Raw genomic sequence first — 14,217 nt, forward strand, 5'->3', positions numbered from 1 at the left:
CTTCCTTCTCTTGTTCCTCCTCATCCTCCTCTGTCCCTGTTCCTATTCTTCATCCTGCTCTTCTTTTTCTACTTTTTCCTATTCTTCTTCTTCCTCTTGTTTCTCTTCCTCCTCTACCTCTTCTTCCTCCTTATTTTCCTCTTCCTCCTCGACCTCCTCTTCCTCTTATACTTCCTTTTCTTCCTCTCCCTTCTCCCCTCCCCTCCTCCTCCTCCTTCTCGTCCCCCTCCTCTTCTTCCTCTATCTCCTCCTCCTCTTAATCCTCTTCCACGTCCTGCTCTACCTCCTCCTTTACCTCCTCTTCTTCCTCCTCATCTTCTTCTTCCTCTTCCTCCTCCTCTATCTCTTCTTGATCCTCCTCCTCTTCTTCTTCTTTCTGTCCAGACGTCACAGTTTTACTCCTTTCAAATCCTTCTGCTGGACCATTATTCCTGCTTCTAACACAAACTTTGAAGATAAAATGTTCAACTTGCTGCCTCATATACATCCACTGATCAGCGTTATTCACCTGTCATAACGGTCATAATGTTATGGCTGATCAGTGGAGATAGTCCCCAAATCGCCATTAAAACAAGTAACGCGCCTGAAACATAGACAGTATAAAGATGGACAGTGCAGCTGCTCCTCTAAAGTGAAGCCAAACCAAGTAGAGCTCCCCCTGGTGGCTGGCTGCAGTATAGGTCATAAGCTCCACCCCCTCCATGTTAGTGGGCGGGACATAGGTCAAACTAAAACACTAAAATACACGTCAAATAATTTTTTTCAAGGATTGTTTCTGTTATTTTAGATAGTTAATGTAATGTTGATGAATGTTCAAGTGTCAGTTTAGTTTTTTGACGCTAAAGAAACGGGATGTGACGTAATGGCGGTTACTAGTTGCCATGCCAACCACTCCATACAACGTCCCATTGGACAGTTGTAAAAAATTAATTAAAAAATAATTGCGGCTCCACGTGGCTCCACCCTTAGACCGTACTGATCAGACTCTGGCTCCAAACTCGCAAGATGGCGCCGCCCGTATCCCTGGGAAAATAGCTTCAGTTTGACAAATGACAGGAAGTGGAGACGTATTGTACATATTTATATACAGTCTGTGGTCTGAAATCATAGAGCTTTGTGTCATCATTGGTCAACATGGACACCAGTCGCTGGTTTATAGTTTGTGACCTTTGACCCAAACTGCCTCATTCGTTTGGATTGAGGGATGAAAGTCTATTCTTCTGTATATTATATTATATTATCATAAAACTATTGCTGATGCTGCAGAACGTGATGATGATAAGCACCGAAACCAAAACTGTCATGACATTAAAAGGCGCAAATTGCTGAATAGGTTCTTTAGCACATACATGTGGGAGGTTTTATTTTGTTTTCCATTTTAACAGAAACATACAGATGGTTGCAGAGGTCTCGTCGCGTTGTTGGACGGTCCTGATGCGCAACTTGAAACCTGGGCCTCTTACAGTAGAACTGGAACTAACACTCTCACTGTGCATTGATGCGAAGCTTGTGGTTGACACCTGAGAATGAGGAAGACGTCGACACGTTTTCATCGCCTCGATTTTGACAGCTTTAGTGTGTGGGGCAGTAAAATATGGAAAATAGTTCACAGTTTCTGATTAGTCAAGCGTCCCACTTGTGAACAGTGCCAATTATCAGAAACTGGCAGTTACAGTGGTTGAGTTTCCTCGAACCGAGAAGCAAACTGAGGAGGGAGAAAAATCAACCCTCCGTCAACTTCCACAAACTCTAAAAAGAGCACATACTACTCTTGAAGATTCTGCAAAAACTTCAATTCATCTAAACACTTTAGAAACCTCATCCTCTCCTAAATAAAAACCAAAATAAAAATTCTCTTCCTCTAACTTAGGTTAAACAGCAGTGTAATGAGATTTAGAAAGCACATACTGAGATATAAAAAACACAACTTTTATGAAGATTTGAAAAAGCGTCTCATGGGCCACAACATATAGTCAAGATGTGACGACAGATTTATATTAATGAAGGGTTTATTAAATTAGAAAAATAAAAAAACAACACAAAAACAATAGTGCGACAGGTGAGGCATGGTGCTCTTTAATCCACACCTCCTTAGGTTGTGGTCGACTCATCGAGGCCAGTGGTTTTGCAGAGGGACGTATAATGAAAACACACCTGAATCAACAGCTCTCTTTGGTTTTTGGAAACTAGTTCCGAATACCAGAGCCTTCATGAAGAGAAGACTTACAGCAGGACTGTTTTATTAGAACGCATTCACTAGTGTACCTATTACTTGTACATATTAACTACATTGTGCTGAAGGATATACATGTGGATATATATGTGACTGTGGTGACAATAAACCTCCTTGTATCCTACCAGTACAAGTGTATTTAATATGTTTTAGTAATTGTTTGCAAGTTAGCACGATGGTGTTAGCATTTAGCATAGCACCATCATGAATCTACATTTATATCATGTTTTTTTATTTTATTTTTTTCTAAAACTTGCTTTATTTTATAAAACCATAGTAAATCACATAACCTGAACTGGACCCAAGTATGTGATTCTACACAGGCATACGGGGACACTGGCTTAAAAGCATTTAGCATAGCACTGTCATGAATTTACTGACATATTTTTATTTATTTTTTTTGTCACTACATCCAGCTGGACTTTAAATATTATAACATTATAAGAAATCACATAACCTGACCTGGACCCATGTATGTGATTCTGCACAGGCATACAGGGACAGTGGTTTAAGGAGGTCCGAGGACTCTTAATATTTTTTAAGAAACTGTGTTAAATTTGTTCCAAAAATGACACCCTTAAATTATTTTGTCATTAATATAAGTTTAAAGCTCAAAACTAGACTGTTGGAATTTGTATTTCTCTGGGTTTCATTTCAAGGGTTGTATAGTCCAAAAAAAGTCCTAAAAAAATGCCAACAATAGAATGCAAAGTTAGTTTATGCGGTGAGGTTTTCTTTTTCTTTCTTCTTTTTTTTTTTTTTTTTCTCACTGCAGGATGCTTTTGTCCTACTTTTGCTTCTGATGCAAGACTCAGGCTTCAGAAGAAGAAGACAGTATCGTCTTATCTTGAAATTCAGGAGAAACGAAACAAAGTGTATTGCCTATTTTTGTCAAGTTAAGTCAGCATGTTTAGGCAAGACAGGCTTATCTAGCAAGCATTTAAATTTTGCACAGTCAAAAAAAAAAATGCATCAAATATAAAGCTGAATCTTGGAAAATGTGCATGAACATTTCCATGTGCTTTGATTGCAGCAGCACTACAGGTGCATGGACGCTAATTTCCTTTCTCAAGTCTCCAACAATGTTCAAGCAACTGTGGAGGAAAGTCCTTGAGAGCCAGCAGTCCTTCTCCTTCTTCTTGATTTTTTGCTGCTTTTGCTTCTGATACAAGACTCAGCCCTCAGAAGAAGAAGACAGTATTGTCTTTTCTTGAAATTCAGGAGAAACGAAACAAAGTGTATTGCGTATTTTTGTCACGTTTGTCTTGAATACGAGTTAGTCGGCATGTTTCACAAAGATAGGCTTATCTTGAAGCATTTAAATTTTGTCTTTTTCATTGCAGGGTCAAAAAAAAAAAGATAAAGATGAATTTTGGAAAATGTGCATGAACATGTCAGAGCATTTTTTTCTTTTTATTTGCCTTGCTTTTGCTTTGATTGCAGCAACACTAGAGCTGCATGGATGCTGATTAGCTAATATTATTTCAGAAATATTTTCCTTTCTCAAGTCTCCAACAATGTTCAGGCAACTGTGCAGGAAAGTCCATGATATCACTTCTTCTTCTTCTCTTCTTCTTCTTGGCTGAGGTGTGTTTGGACTCATTAATCAGAATCATGAAATGTTGCCCCGTCTTTGGAGACGCTACTCGTCCTCTGAGACTCTACTAGACAGCCTTCTTTTGACAGGACGTCTGCTAATTGAAGTCTTTATTGATCGGTTTTGTTTCTTAGAAACCTTCAGCCTCCGTCCTCTGATGCTGAATCAACAACTTTCTACTGGTAACTTTAAGCCGTGTTTGTAAGGGTTGGTCCAGTTGAACGAGCCTCTGAAATCTTTCACTTCTTTAAGTTCACTTAACTTTCTCTTCGTCCTTTAGAGGATCTGATGCTTTAAGTCATCACAAATATTGAGATACTTCCCTCCTACACGTGATGTTCCCCCTCACTCTCTTCTGTTATGAATGTGTACATTTCCTTTTTCGTTTTTCTTTTTTTTTAAAAAATGTTAGTCTGTGACAGTTGTCATTTTTGCTGACTTAACTGTGCAACATTACTTTCAGGATTTCACACTCTGTGCTTTGACATGCACAGTTATTAGGTATTACTGAGCAAACTGTGGCCTCTTCATTACTGGAATTAATTTCTTGATTTTCATTGGTGGCCATAGCACTGTCATGAATTTACTGACATTTATATCATTTTTTTGTCACTACATCCAGCTGGACTTTAAATATTATAACATTATAATGAATCACATAACCTGACCCAAGTATGTGATTCTGCACAGGCATACGGGGACAGTGGTTTAGGAAGGTCCCACGACTCTTAATATTTTTATTTAAGAAACGGTGTTAAATTTGTTCCAAAAATGACACACTTAAATTATTTTGTCACTAATTTAAGTTTATTAATGAGAAAACTCAAAAATAAACTGTTGGAATTTGTATTTCCCTCAAATATGTGGATTGAGATGTTTTTTTATTTTAGAAAAAAAAGAAAACATTTTTTTAGGGTCACTATTTACTGACCTTTTCTGTCGGGAAATTTAAACACTGTGGTTTCCTTCATTGGTAGACAGATGGGTTTCACTTCAAGGGTTGTATAGTCAGCTAAAAATGCCAATAATAGAATGGAAAGTTGGTTTATGCGGTGAGGCTGGTAATGCCTGCCAATGAGGAAGTGTTTGCAGTCATTTTCTTGCTTTTCTTTTCTCTGCAGGATGCTTTTGCACTGCTTTTGCTTCTGATGCAAGACTCAGACCTCAAAGAAAACAGTATCGTCTTATCTTGAAATTCAGGAGAAATGAAACAGTGTATTGTGTATTTTTGTCAAGTTTGTCTTAAATACAAGTTAGTCAGCATGTTTCACAAAGATTAAAGGCTTATCTAGCAGGATAAGTGTTGCAGTAACACTAGAGCTGCATAGATGCTGATTAGCTAATATTATCTCAAAAGGTCAGGTCTCTTAAGGTCAGAAATGTTTTCCTCAAGTCTCCAACAATGTTCAGGCAACTGTGGAGGAAAGTCCATGATAGCACCTGATGTGTTCTGAGCTTCTGCTGGAGCTTTGGATCCAATGGATCTTTCTAAAGCTTCATGCACTGACCTCCTTAGAAACCTTCAGCCTCCATCATCTGATGCTCAGTCAACAACTTTCTGCTGATTAATTGAAGCCGTCTTTCTAAGGGTTGATCCAGTTGAATGAGTTTCTGACATCTTTCTGAAAGTTAAGTTCACTTAACTTTATCTTCATCTTTCGGAGGATCTGATGCTTTGAGTCATCATTTACAAATATTGGGATACTTCCCTCTTCCACGTGATGTTCCCCCTCACTCTCTTCTGTTATGAATGTGTGCATTTCCTTTTTCTTTCTTTTTTTTTTTAAAAAAAAGTGAATCTGTGTCAGTTGTCATTCTTGCTGAGTTAACTGTGCAGCATTACTTTCAAGATTTCACACTTTCTATGCTTTGACCTACACAGTTTCTAGGTATTACTGAGCAAACTGTGGCCTCTTCGTTACTGGAATTTATTTCCTGATTTTCATTGGTGGGCTCAACATAAAAGACATTTAAACCTAACCCTAACCCTACCAGGGTCCTTTTAGACTAAAATTTGGTCCCACTTCATCTCCTCATACTCTCTTACAAATTTTGCCCTTGGTTTCTCTATCCTGGGGGATACAGACATTTGGCAGGCTGTAGGGGGGAGGGGCATCAAGTATCTGCACTTAATATCATGAGAAAGTTTTAAGGGGGGATGGGTCAAGTACCCAAGTCATGTGACTTCATGGCAGCATTCAAAACTAAACTGGTACATTCATGTCAAACTCCAAAATGGCAGCCTACGTGGACAGAGACACTGACCATGAGGTAAGAGTTGTTATTTTTCTTGTAATTATGTTTTGGGGGGGATTTGTTTTTGAAAATATTGTTCTTTAAGCATAATTTTATGTATTCTTGTTGAAAAATAATGAATTATATTTACACATCTTTGATAAACAGGCATTGAATGTCTGTATCCTGGGGGATACGTTGTCCAGATAGGGGCATAAAAACAGGCATAATCACTCTCAGATATACTTATGTTTTGAAGCCTATACTCTACAGATAATCAATAATATAAATGTGTTAAATATTGATTACACTTCATTTTACTCTTGAATGTGTATTACTGATTAATTCACCAGTGTACATATGTCTTCAGGGATTTTCTACCAGTACTTTCTATGGTACAAGAAAGAGAGAGGTGGCATCTGTTGTGTTGCCACCTGATGGTTCATCTGATTCAGATGAAGGAACCAGTGAAGAAGATGAGGTAGATGAATTATATACAGAGGGCCAGAATCAGGACAGCAGCAGCAGTGACCAGCTCAGTGATAGCTCAAGTGATGAGGCAGAAGAGGGAGCAAACCACAGTAAAAGACTTGTGTTCACTTTTTCCCCCACTTTTTTGAAACTTTGCATGCAAGACATGAAAGAGAGTATGAATTGCTTATAATATGTTTACAAAAAGTTTACAAATTAAATATTTGAATAATTGGAAAATGGTAAATTTATACCCTAAACGGGCAATGTATCCTGGGAGATACAAACTGTAAAATGGAAAATAAAGGTCATATTTTGAAAAAAAAAAAATCATGAAATTGTGTTATTTTAGCCTAGATACATTAGAAAACAGCAATTAATTATTTTTCCAGATTTTTTACATGTGCTTGCCCATTTAAGGGTTCATTTGAGAGGAGAGGGAGAAACTGCCGGGCAGGTTGGTGGTTGAGTTGCAACCACATCTGACATTTCTTATTCCTGACACCTCTTGCCCTAACCCTAACCACTCTCGCAGAAAACCTAATCATCCCTGGTCCTTTTATCCTGGCGCTGACTTTGGATCCGACCTTCAGTGTGGCACTGTTGGAAAGCCGGACCCTGATTTAGTAGGAATAGAGCAAACTAGCAGCTCTTTGGCACCTTCAGAAGTCAGGTTATTCAGCCGTGCGAAAGCCTGCCCCTGAACCCCCCAGTGGACTTTTTTGTTTTTTTCGCTAGCAGTCCTTTAAATTTATTTATTTTTTCCTAAAGGATCATCTTGAGTGTTGACTGCACCCTTCACTTCCTGGTCTGTTGACTTCTGGGAAACTGAAGATTCTGCCTTTTGTGGCCGTGTAGATTGACTAAACATCAAAGTGTTATATATTGTCAGCCTTGTCTCATCATGCTGTTTCCAGAATTTTAGCGTAAACTTAAGGAAGTCCAACATAAAGTTCCAACCATGACTGAAGTGGGCCTCTCCTGCAGTGACCCTCTCTCTTCATCGCTGCCACCATGGTGTTTTACCTTTTCCTGGGGCTCTGCGGTGTATGAAGCACAGGATTGTCCTGATATTTTGGGGGAGCCAGACTTCAGCTCTGATTGGCTGGACTGGGGCTACCTTGCGGTGTTACCAACCAGTTTATGTCGGTCAGATGGTGAGTCAATTTCTCTCTTCTCCTGTTGACCTGTCCAAAGAATAAAATATCTTCACTACTGTCTGTGAAACTTTAAATTGAATCAACTGATCTCCTTGATGTTGCATACTTATTGAAACAAGCGAGTAGAAATTTGAAATTTAAGCTTTCTCTTTTTAAATGGCCTGACTGGCCTTTGCTGGACTTAACTTCCAGAACTGCAGCTTGCCCTCCTTGGACCAACGTAAACTCACTGATAACTTTAAAACTGCCGAAGCTGAGTTAACTGACTAAAGCCAGAAAACCGCTCAAAGCTTTATTTTAACAAAAATCAGGCATTGAAAAAGCAGCAAACAGCAGTCTTGGCTACCAGTTAACTTTAACCCTCAATCTTGCTTCAGTTGGCTATGAAACGGACTATGAGACTAGATCAATCTCGGCAGGGCCTCCCTTGGGTGGGGGTGTCTAGTGATAATGGCCGAAATGCCTTATGATTCTGGGGTCCATCACTGATGTTGTGTTCCAAAATGGTAACTTTCAAACTCAACTTCAGAGTGGTTTGACCTCATGTCTGGATTTAATGAATGTGTCAGCACAGCACAATACTGTTATCATCTAAAGGAGTCAGAACTATGAACTGTATAAAAACAGATGGACGAACCCTGCTTGATGTAATGCATTGAAGTCTGAAGGTCGAGATTGAAGCTCAAACATGGCGGCCACCATATTGGCTGTGCTTGGCGCCACCTCTCTCGCATAATCCAAAAATAGGCATGTGGGTAGAGCACAAACTGGGGTCGAGGTGGGTCATTCTCTGTCGCTAGCAGTTGGCTAACGCATCAGTGCTCCTGTTTGACCCAAATCTAATCTGGGCGGCTGTGGCTAAGTAGGTAGAGCTGGTTGTCCACAAACCAAAGGGTGAGCGGTTTGATCCCCAGTATGTGCCACATGCCGAAGTATCCTGAACCCATTAAGAAAGTAGACAGCTAACTCAATTGGATGCAGCTTCTTCAAGTTCCTGTTTCTTCAAAGAAATGAAATGAAGAAATAAGGGAGTGACACAGTTTTGCATCACACAGTTTCTGGTCTATGTATCACTTTTAAAAGGCAACTGGGGGCTCGGTCTTGCTGAACCCCCAGGTGCCTTTTAAAAGTGATACATAGGCCAGAAACTGTGTGATGCAAAACTGTGTCAGTCCCTTATTTCTTCATTTCATTTCTTTGAAGAAACAGGAACTTGAAAAAGCTGCATCCGATTGAGTTAGCTCTCTACTTTCTTAATAATTAGAGTTAATTTCTTGCCGAGAAGAAATGGGAAATGGAAATGCTGAATATGAGAGTGTTTCTAGATATGGTACAAAAGGTTATGTAGATTTTTATATTGACCTTGATTTCTTGCCCGTTCAACAATTTTATTCAGTTGCAGTGAAACTAAGAGCTGTAACGTTGGCCTCCAGAGCCCTGTATCAGTTTACAGTCTGGAGCGTTAATAATTAAAAACATGCAAAATCTAATCATGTTGACGCAGCTTGATGGTTCGGGGGTCACCGCCACCCTGAACCCAGCAGGCTTCAGTGTTTACTGTACATGACTCATCTTATCTAAATCTAATCTTATAATATTCATCTCATTTTCATATACGAGAAATACAGTCTAATTTTGGAGGGCAGGGGGGTGGGCATACAATTCCCCCAGTTGATTCCTTACCAGAAAAGGATGTGGTTATCAGCCAGGGACCTCCGAGACAAATGCAGAAGTTAAGCAACCTGCTCAAATTAGGTTCTGGGTACTCTCCAGCAGCTCGACTACTGTTCTTTTTTCTCTGTTCCTGATTCTGGTCGGGTTGAACCCAGTTCTGGACCAGGTTTTCATGAGTCTGCTTCGGTCTCGCCTGCCATATCTTTACTCAACATGACTTTATTTTGCATCTGCTCTAGTTTTTCTTTTCAAAGCTTCAAATGCTGCAATAAAAGTCTTGGCTGTGCAGAAGTGATTATTAACTCACTCTACTTCTGCTAATAAAAGCCATGCATAAACTGTCTTACCAGAATAAACAGCATGATTTAAATAACTGGATGCCACAGACAAGTTAAGAGAGTGACGGTTATTTTACCTCGAAACAGAAAGTCTGGTCTAGACATCAACTCCACCTAGAGGACACTTTGCCTATAAACACGCCTGACCTCCCAGTGAGGTCATGCTAGCAAAAACTAGTAGTTAAGTCCACATAAACTCATCAGTGACCACTGAAGGGTGAATAATACTAATTATCTGGTTCTCATGGCTCCTGCTAGTGGATATATCAGGCAGCAAGTTAAACATCTTGTCTATAAAATTGATGTTAGAAGCAGTAAAAAGTGAGTAGAATAAGAAGGATTTGAAAGGACCAAACTGTGACGCCTACACAACCTGGGTCAGAACATCATCAGAATTGCAGCTCTGGTGGGGTTCCTGGTCTACAGTGGTCAGCATGATGATCAATAATGGTCCAAGGAAGGAGAAGAACTATGGTCATGGTCATGGTCATGGACAAACTGCCATTGATTCTGACCCGTGTGGTTCTGGTTCTGAAGGAGTCAGAACCCTCAGCGGATCTCAGACCAGATCAGGATATCCATGCTGACCTCTGATGAAAACTGCACCACAGAGGATGGTGGTTCTGGTTCTGATGGAACATGTTCTGCTGGATGTTCCTTTGACTTGTTGCTCCTACCCAAGCATCGCTGCAGAGACCATGTCCACCCTTTGATGGAGACAGGATTCCCTGACGGACTCTTCCTGGTTCAGGAATGGTTGGAGTTCAAGGTACTGACTTGTCCTCCAGATTCAAACCAGATGGATAAAATGGATCCATGGATGCCTCCACCTCTCAACTTAAAGCAGGACTTAGAGGATCTGCTGCTAATGTCTTGGTGTCGGATACCACAGCTCCACACTTTCAGAGGTCTAGAGGAGTCCATGTCTAGACAGGTCAGGGGGGAAGTAGCCCTTGTGAAGTTTCCCTTTTTATTGATTTGCCTATCTCTTGTAAAGTTTTCTTCACATCTGGATGTTTTGAGATCATCCAGCATTGCTGCCAATGAAAATGTGCTGAGTTTGTATAAAAATAGTTGTAACTCCTGCACCTTTCCTCAACTTTGGACGTGATACTGTGTAATTTTGTCATCTAGTGAAGCTAGTTTATCATTCAAAGTTAAAAACCTAAATATTCCAGTTTCCTTCGTCATCAGCGTTATTTTTAGCATACAGATCAGTGCTGGACAGTGAGACATTAGTGAGACAAAAAAAGTACATGTATTTGCAGTAATTACGCAGCTTTGGTTGATTGATCAGCAAAACTCAACCCGTTGAAGGAAAGCCCAAAATTAGACTTTTAGAAACCACCCCAAGACTTCAGGATGACACAACACTTCCTCATTTGCAGCTTTATAAACACGGACTCTACTCCATTCACTCTCACAAAACTCTCTCACATCCTCATTGTTGCTGAAAGATCAAAACAACCGCCAGGAAGATGAACAAGCTGCTGATTCTGCTGGTCGCCGTGACTCTCTGCTGCTGTATCACCACCTTGCATGGTACGAACAAGCTTTTGTTTCTTTTCATGGGAATACAGCACATCATTTTTAAAATATTTTTCAGTGTTCAGTTGTCATATTTATCATTTTCTGAACAATTGTTCCAATTTTTTAATCCCTTATTTCCATTATCTTTTTTTTATTCTTCTTTGCTAAACTGTTAATTTAAAATGGTTCAAAATGTTTATTATTAAAGTAAAAAACTATTAAACTAATATTAGAACAGTTGATGTCTAACGCTGAAACAGTGTGACCAAAGAAATCTCTGAAATCTGCATTTTGCAGCCTTTCCCCACTGACTGAATTTGTTTATTTAACTAAAACTCCATACTCGTAGCCCATGTTAGGTATTTTTTGTGACATAGAACAAACTCTGTGCTCTCGAGGTCAAAACTTGTCACTTTTCACTATAATCAGACTGTCGTGAAAAGCCGCAGACTAAGAATCACACCTACATTTCTTTTTCTGTTTGATTTTCTCGCAGGGTGTCGCTGCCGAAGCACGGTCAACAATCGTATTCCTCCCAGGATCGTCAAGAGAATCGAGGTGACTCCCGTGTCGGGACACTGCCGCAATCCTGAAATTCTGTGAGTAGTCAAGATTGATTCAAAACGTCCATCACTTTTAATTTGGTATCAGGATAATGTGCGTCTCTAAGACTTTGATCCAGATATTGTTGGAGTAATATTGGGATCCTTTGCTAGAAGTAAAAGTAGCAACAGAAAATACTGAGTTTTGTTATGAAGAACAAACATGTTCTGTGTTACTTGATTAATTAATAAGCAGCATGTTTTTATTTATTTTTGCCACAAATTGAAACTATACATATTCATCGTCAAAGATCCTTAAATACAACACTTAAGTTGGAGAAATACCCCAATCACAATCTTTCAAGTCAGAGCTAGGAAGATATTAGCCTAGCTTAGCATTAAGACTGCAGGGGGGAAGCAGCTGAGTTTGCAGCCTCTGCATATCCTTCACTAGCTAACACATCGTATGTTTAACTAATATATTTTCAAAGCGAGCCATGCTAGCGTTTCCCCACTGCTTCTTTTATTTATGCTAGCTAAGCTAAGCTAATCTCCTCTGCGCCGCTGCTCGCCTGGCAGCTTTTGCGCCGACTTGAGTAAGATCTGGTCTGACGTCAGGGTAATTGTGCATCTTTGAAATGTCCCGTTGGCATCGATCTGCACTCAGAGCAAAAGTGAAAGGAGCATGGCAAAACCACACAACTGTGCAAAATGGAAAAATACGCATTGACACAATAAACTGCACATGACTGGCACTACTTCTTAAAATCCACTTTTTGTTCCTGCTTCTTGGCACTGGACTTTGATCGGCATCGTTTCCTTTGTGTCTTCACCTGCGTCTAGTCAGCCTCTCCTTTCCAAACACCAACAGCAGATCGACTTAAATTTGTGTGCATCCTTATAAATTTAAAGTATAATCTTTCTAATTTTCCACAGGGTCATCAGATGGAGCGGTACTAAGTTCTGCATTAACCCAAAGGCCGAGTGGCTCCCAGGGTTCCTCAGAGCCCTGCAGGAGTAAGAAACACTTATATTTTTTTTTACCAGCAATTGCACTGAGCATTAAATGAAACTTTTAACATTATTTAAGTGTCCAGTATCTCTCTGAAGAAGTCTCTTAAATGTGAAATACCAGTAAACATCACCTGTCTTAGGTCAGTCTGGATCGCTGCTTTATTTTAAGAACGTGAAATAGTTTGTACTTCTTAGATCACATTCCCAGTGGGTCAAAAGTTTGCATACAGTATTTAGTATTTAGTAGCTCTTAAATTGTTTAACTTGGGTCAAATGTTGCTGGTAACTTTCCACAAGCTTCCACCTCAGTCAAAAACAATATCTCTATTGGACTCATTGGAGGCATGTTTTTCTCTTTTTTGACCAAGCTTTAGCTTCCAGGTTGATGTTTTGAGATGTCGCTTCAATATATCCACAAATTCATATTTTCTCTGAAGTGGAACAGTCCCTTCCACCACATGATGCTGCCACCTCCCTGCTTCGCAGTTGGGACGGTGCAATTTTAACCCACTGAAACTGTGATGCAGTGAATTATAAGTGAAGTAATATATCTCTAAACAGTAGTTTTGTGTCCATAAAGTAGACTTACCTGAAGTATAGCTTGTTAACAGGAAATCTAAGTGGATGTAAACTTCTCACTTCATCTTTAGTCTTAGTGAGATTTATCGTAAATGATGATGGTTGACTTTACAGTGTTAGTGGTGGTCATGGAGATGTGTCGTCAAGATTTTGAACTAAAGAAGATATTTGAACTAAACAACTTTTAAATTTTTGACCAAAAAACTTCTTCTGTGTGTCCTGAAAACAAACAATCAGAATGTGTAATTCACTACCGGTATATTGTTGTGTCCAAAGGCGGCGGGGCTGTGGCAGAAAAGGCTCCACGTCTTGTGTTCACCATCGTTTTTTTCAATAATGGTAATAAACGTTTGCACTTAGATTTTTTTTTCTCCCCTCTTGGTCGTCACGTTATCCCTGATCACCACACAAAAAAAACACTGAGCTAGCATTTCTGTCATCGGCTTCTCTGAGTTTCTCAGCCTCCAGATGCTAACGTCCTTTTGTTTTTCTGTGATTGCAGGAGAAGGGCACCTCAGGCCACCTCCAACTCAACCACTCCAACCACTCTGACTACTTCCGCATCTGACATCTGATCAGTTTGTGGCAAAAGTTCATATTCAAGCAGGAAACCGACCTTTGGACGCTGAACAACGGTTTATACAACTATGCATCTTTGTAATTTTTTTAGATCATTTTCTTAAAGTAATGGTACTATCATTGACGTGTTCTTCTAAGCTAGCAAATTGTACCTCTGTGAAATAAAGTTGTTCTAAATATTAAATGTGACTGTGATGCTGTTTTCATTTCGTCTGGTGCTGTAATTTCTGTCTTATGCATGACTTTTTTTTTTAAAAAGAAATAA

General features: G+C 39.6%; 1 protein-coding gene across 1 annotated transcript; it reads left to right on the forward strand.

The window, feature by feature from the left end:
- Positions 1-7,670: 7,670 nt before the first annotated feature.
- On the forward strand, positions 7,671-14,123 carry cxcl13 (chemokine (C-X-C motif) ligand 13). The gene is made up of 5 exons (XM_084552170.1): positions 7,671-7,693; positions 11,166-11,250; positions 11,735-11,837; positions 12,717-12,797; positions 13,876-14,123. The coding sequence occupies exons 1-5, from the start codon at positions 7,691-7,693 to the stop codon at positions 13,946-13,948; spliced, it is 345 nt and encodes a 114-aa protein (XP_084408296.1). The 5' UTR covers positions 7,671-7,690; the 3' UTR covers positions 13,949-14,123.
- The last annotated feature ends 94 nt before the right edge of the window (positions 14,124-14,217 follow it).

The sequence above is a fragment of the Chelon labrosus genome, assembly GCF_963514085.1.
Source record: "Chelon labrosus genome assembly, chromosome: 9".
Classification (NCBI taxonomy): Eukaryota; Metazoa; Chordata; class Actinopteri; order Mugiliformes; family Mugilidae; genus Chelon; species Chelon labrosus.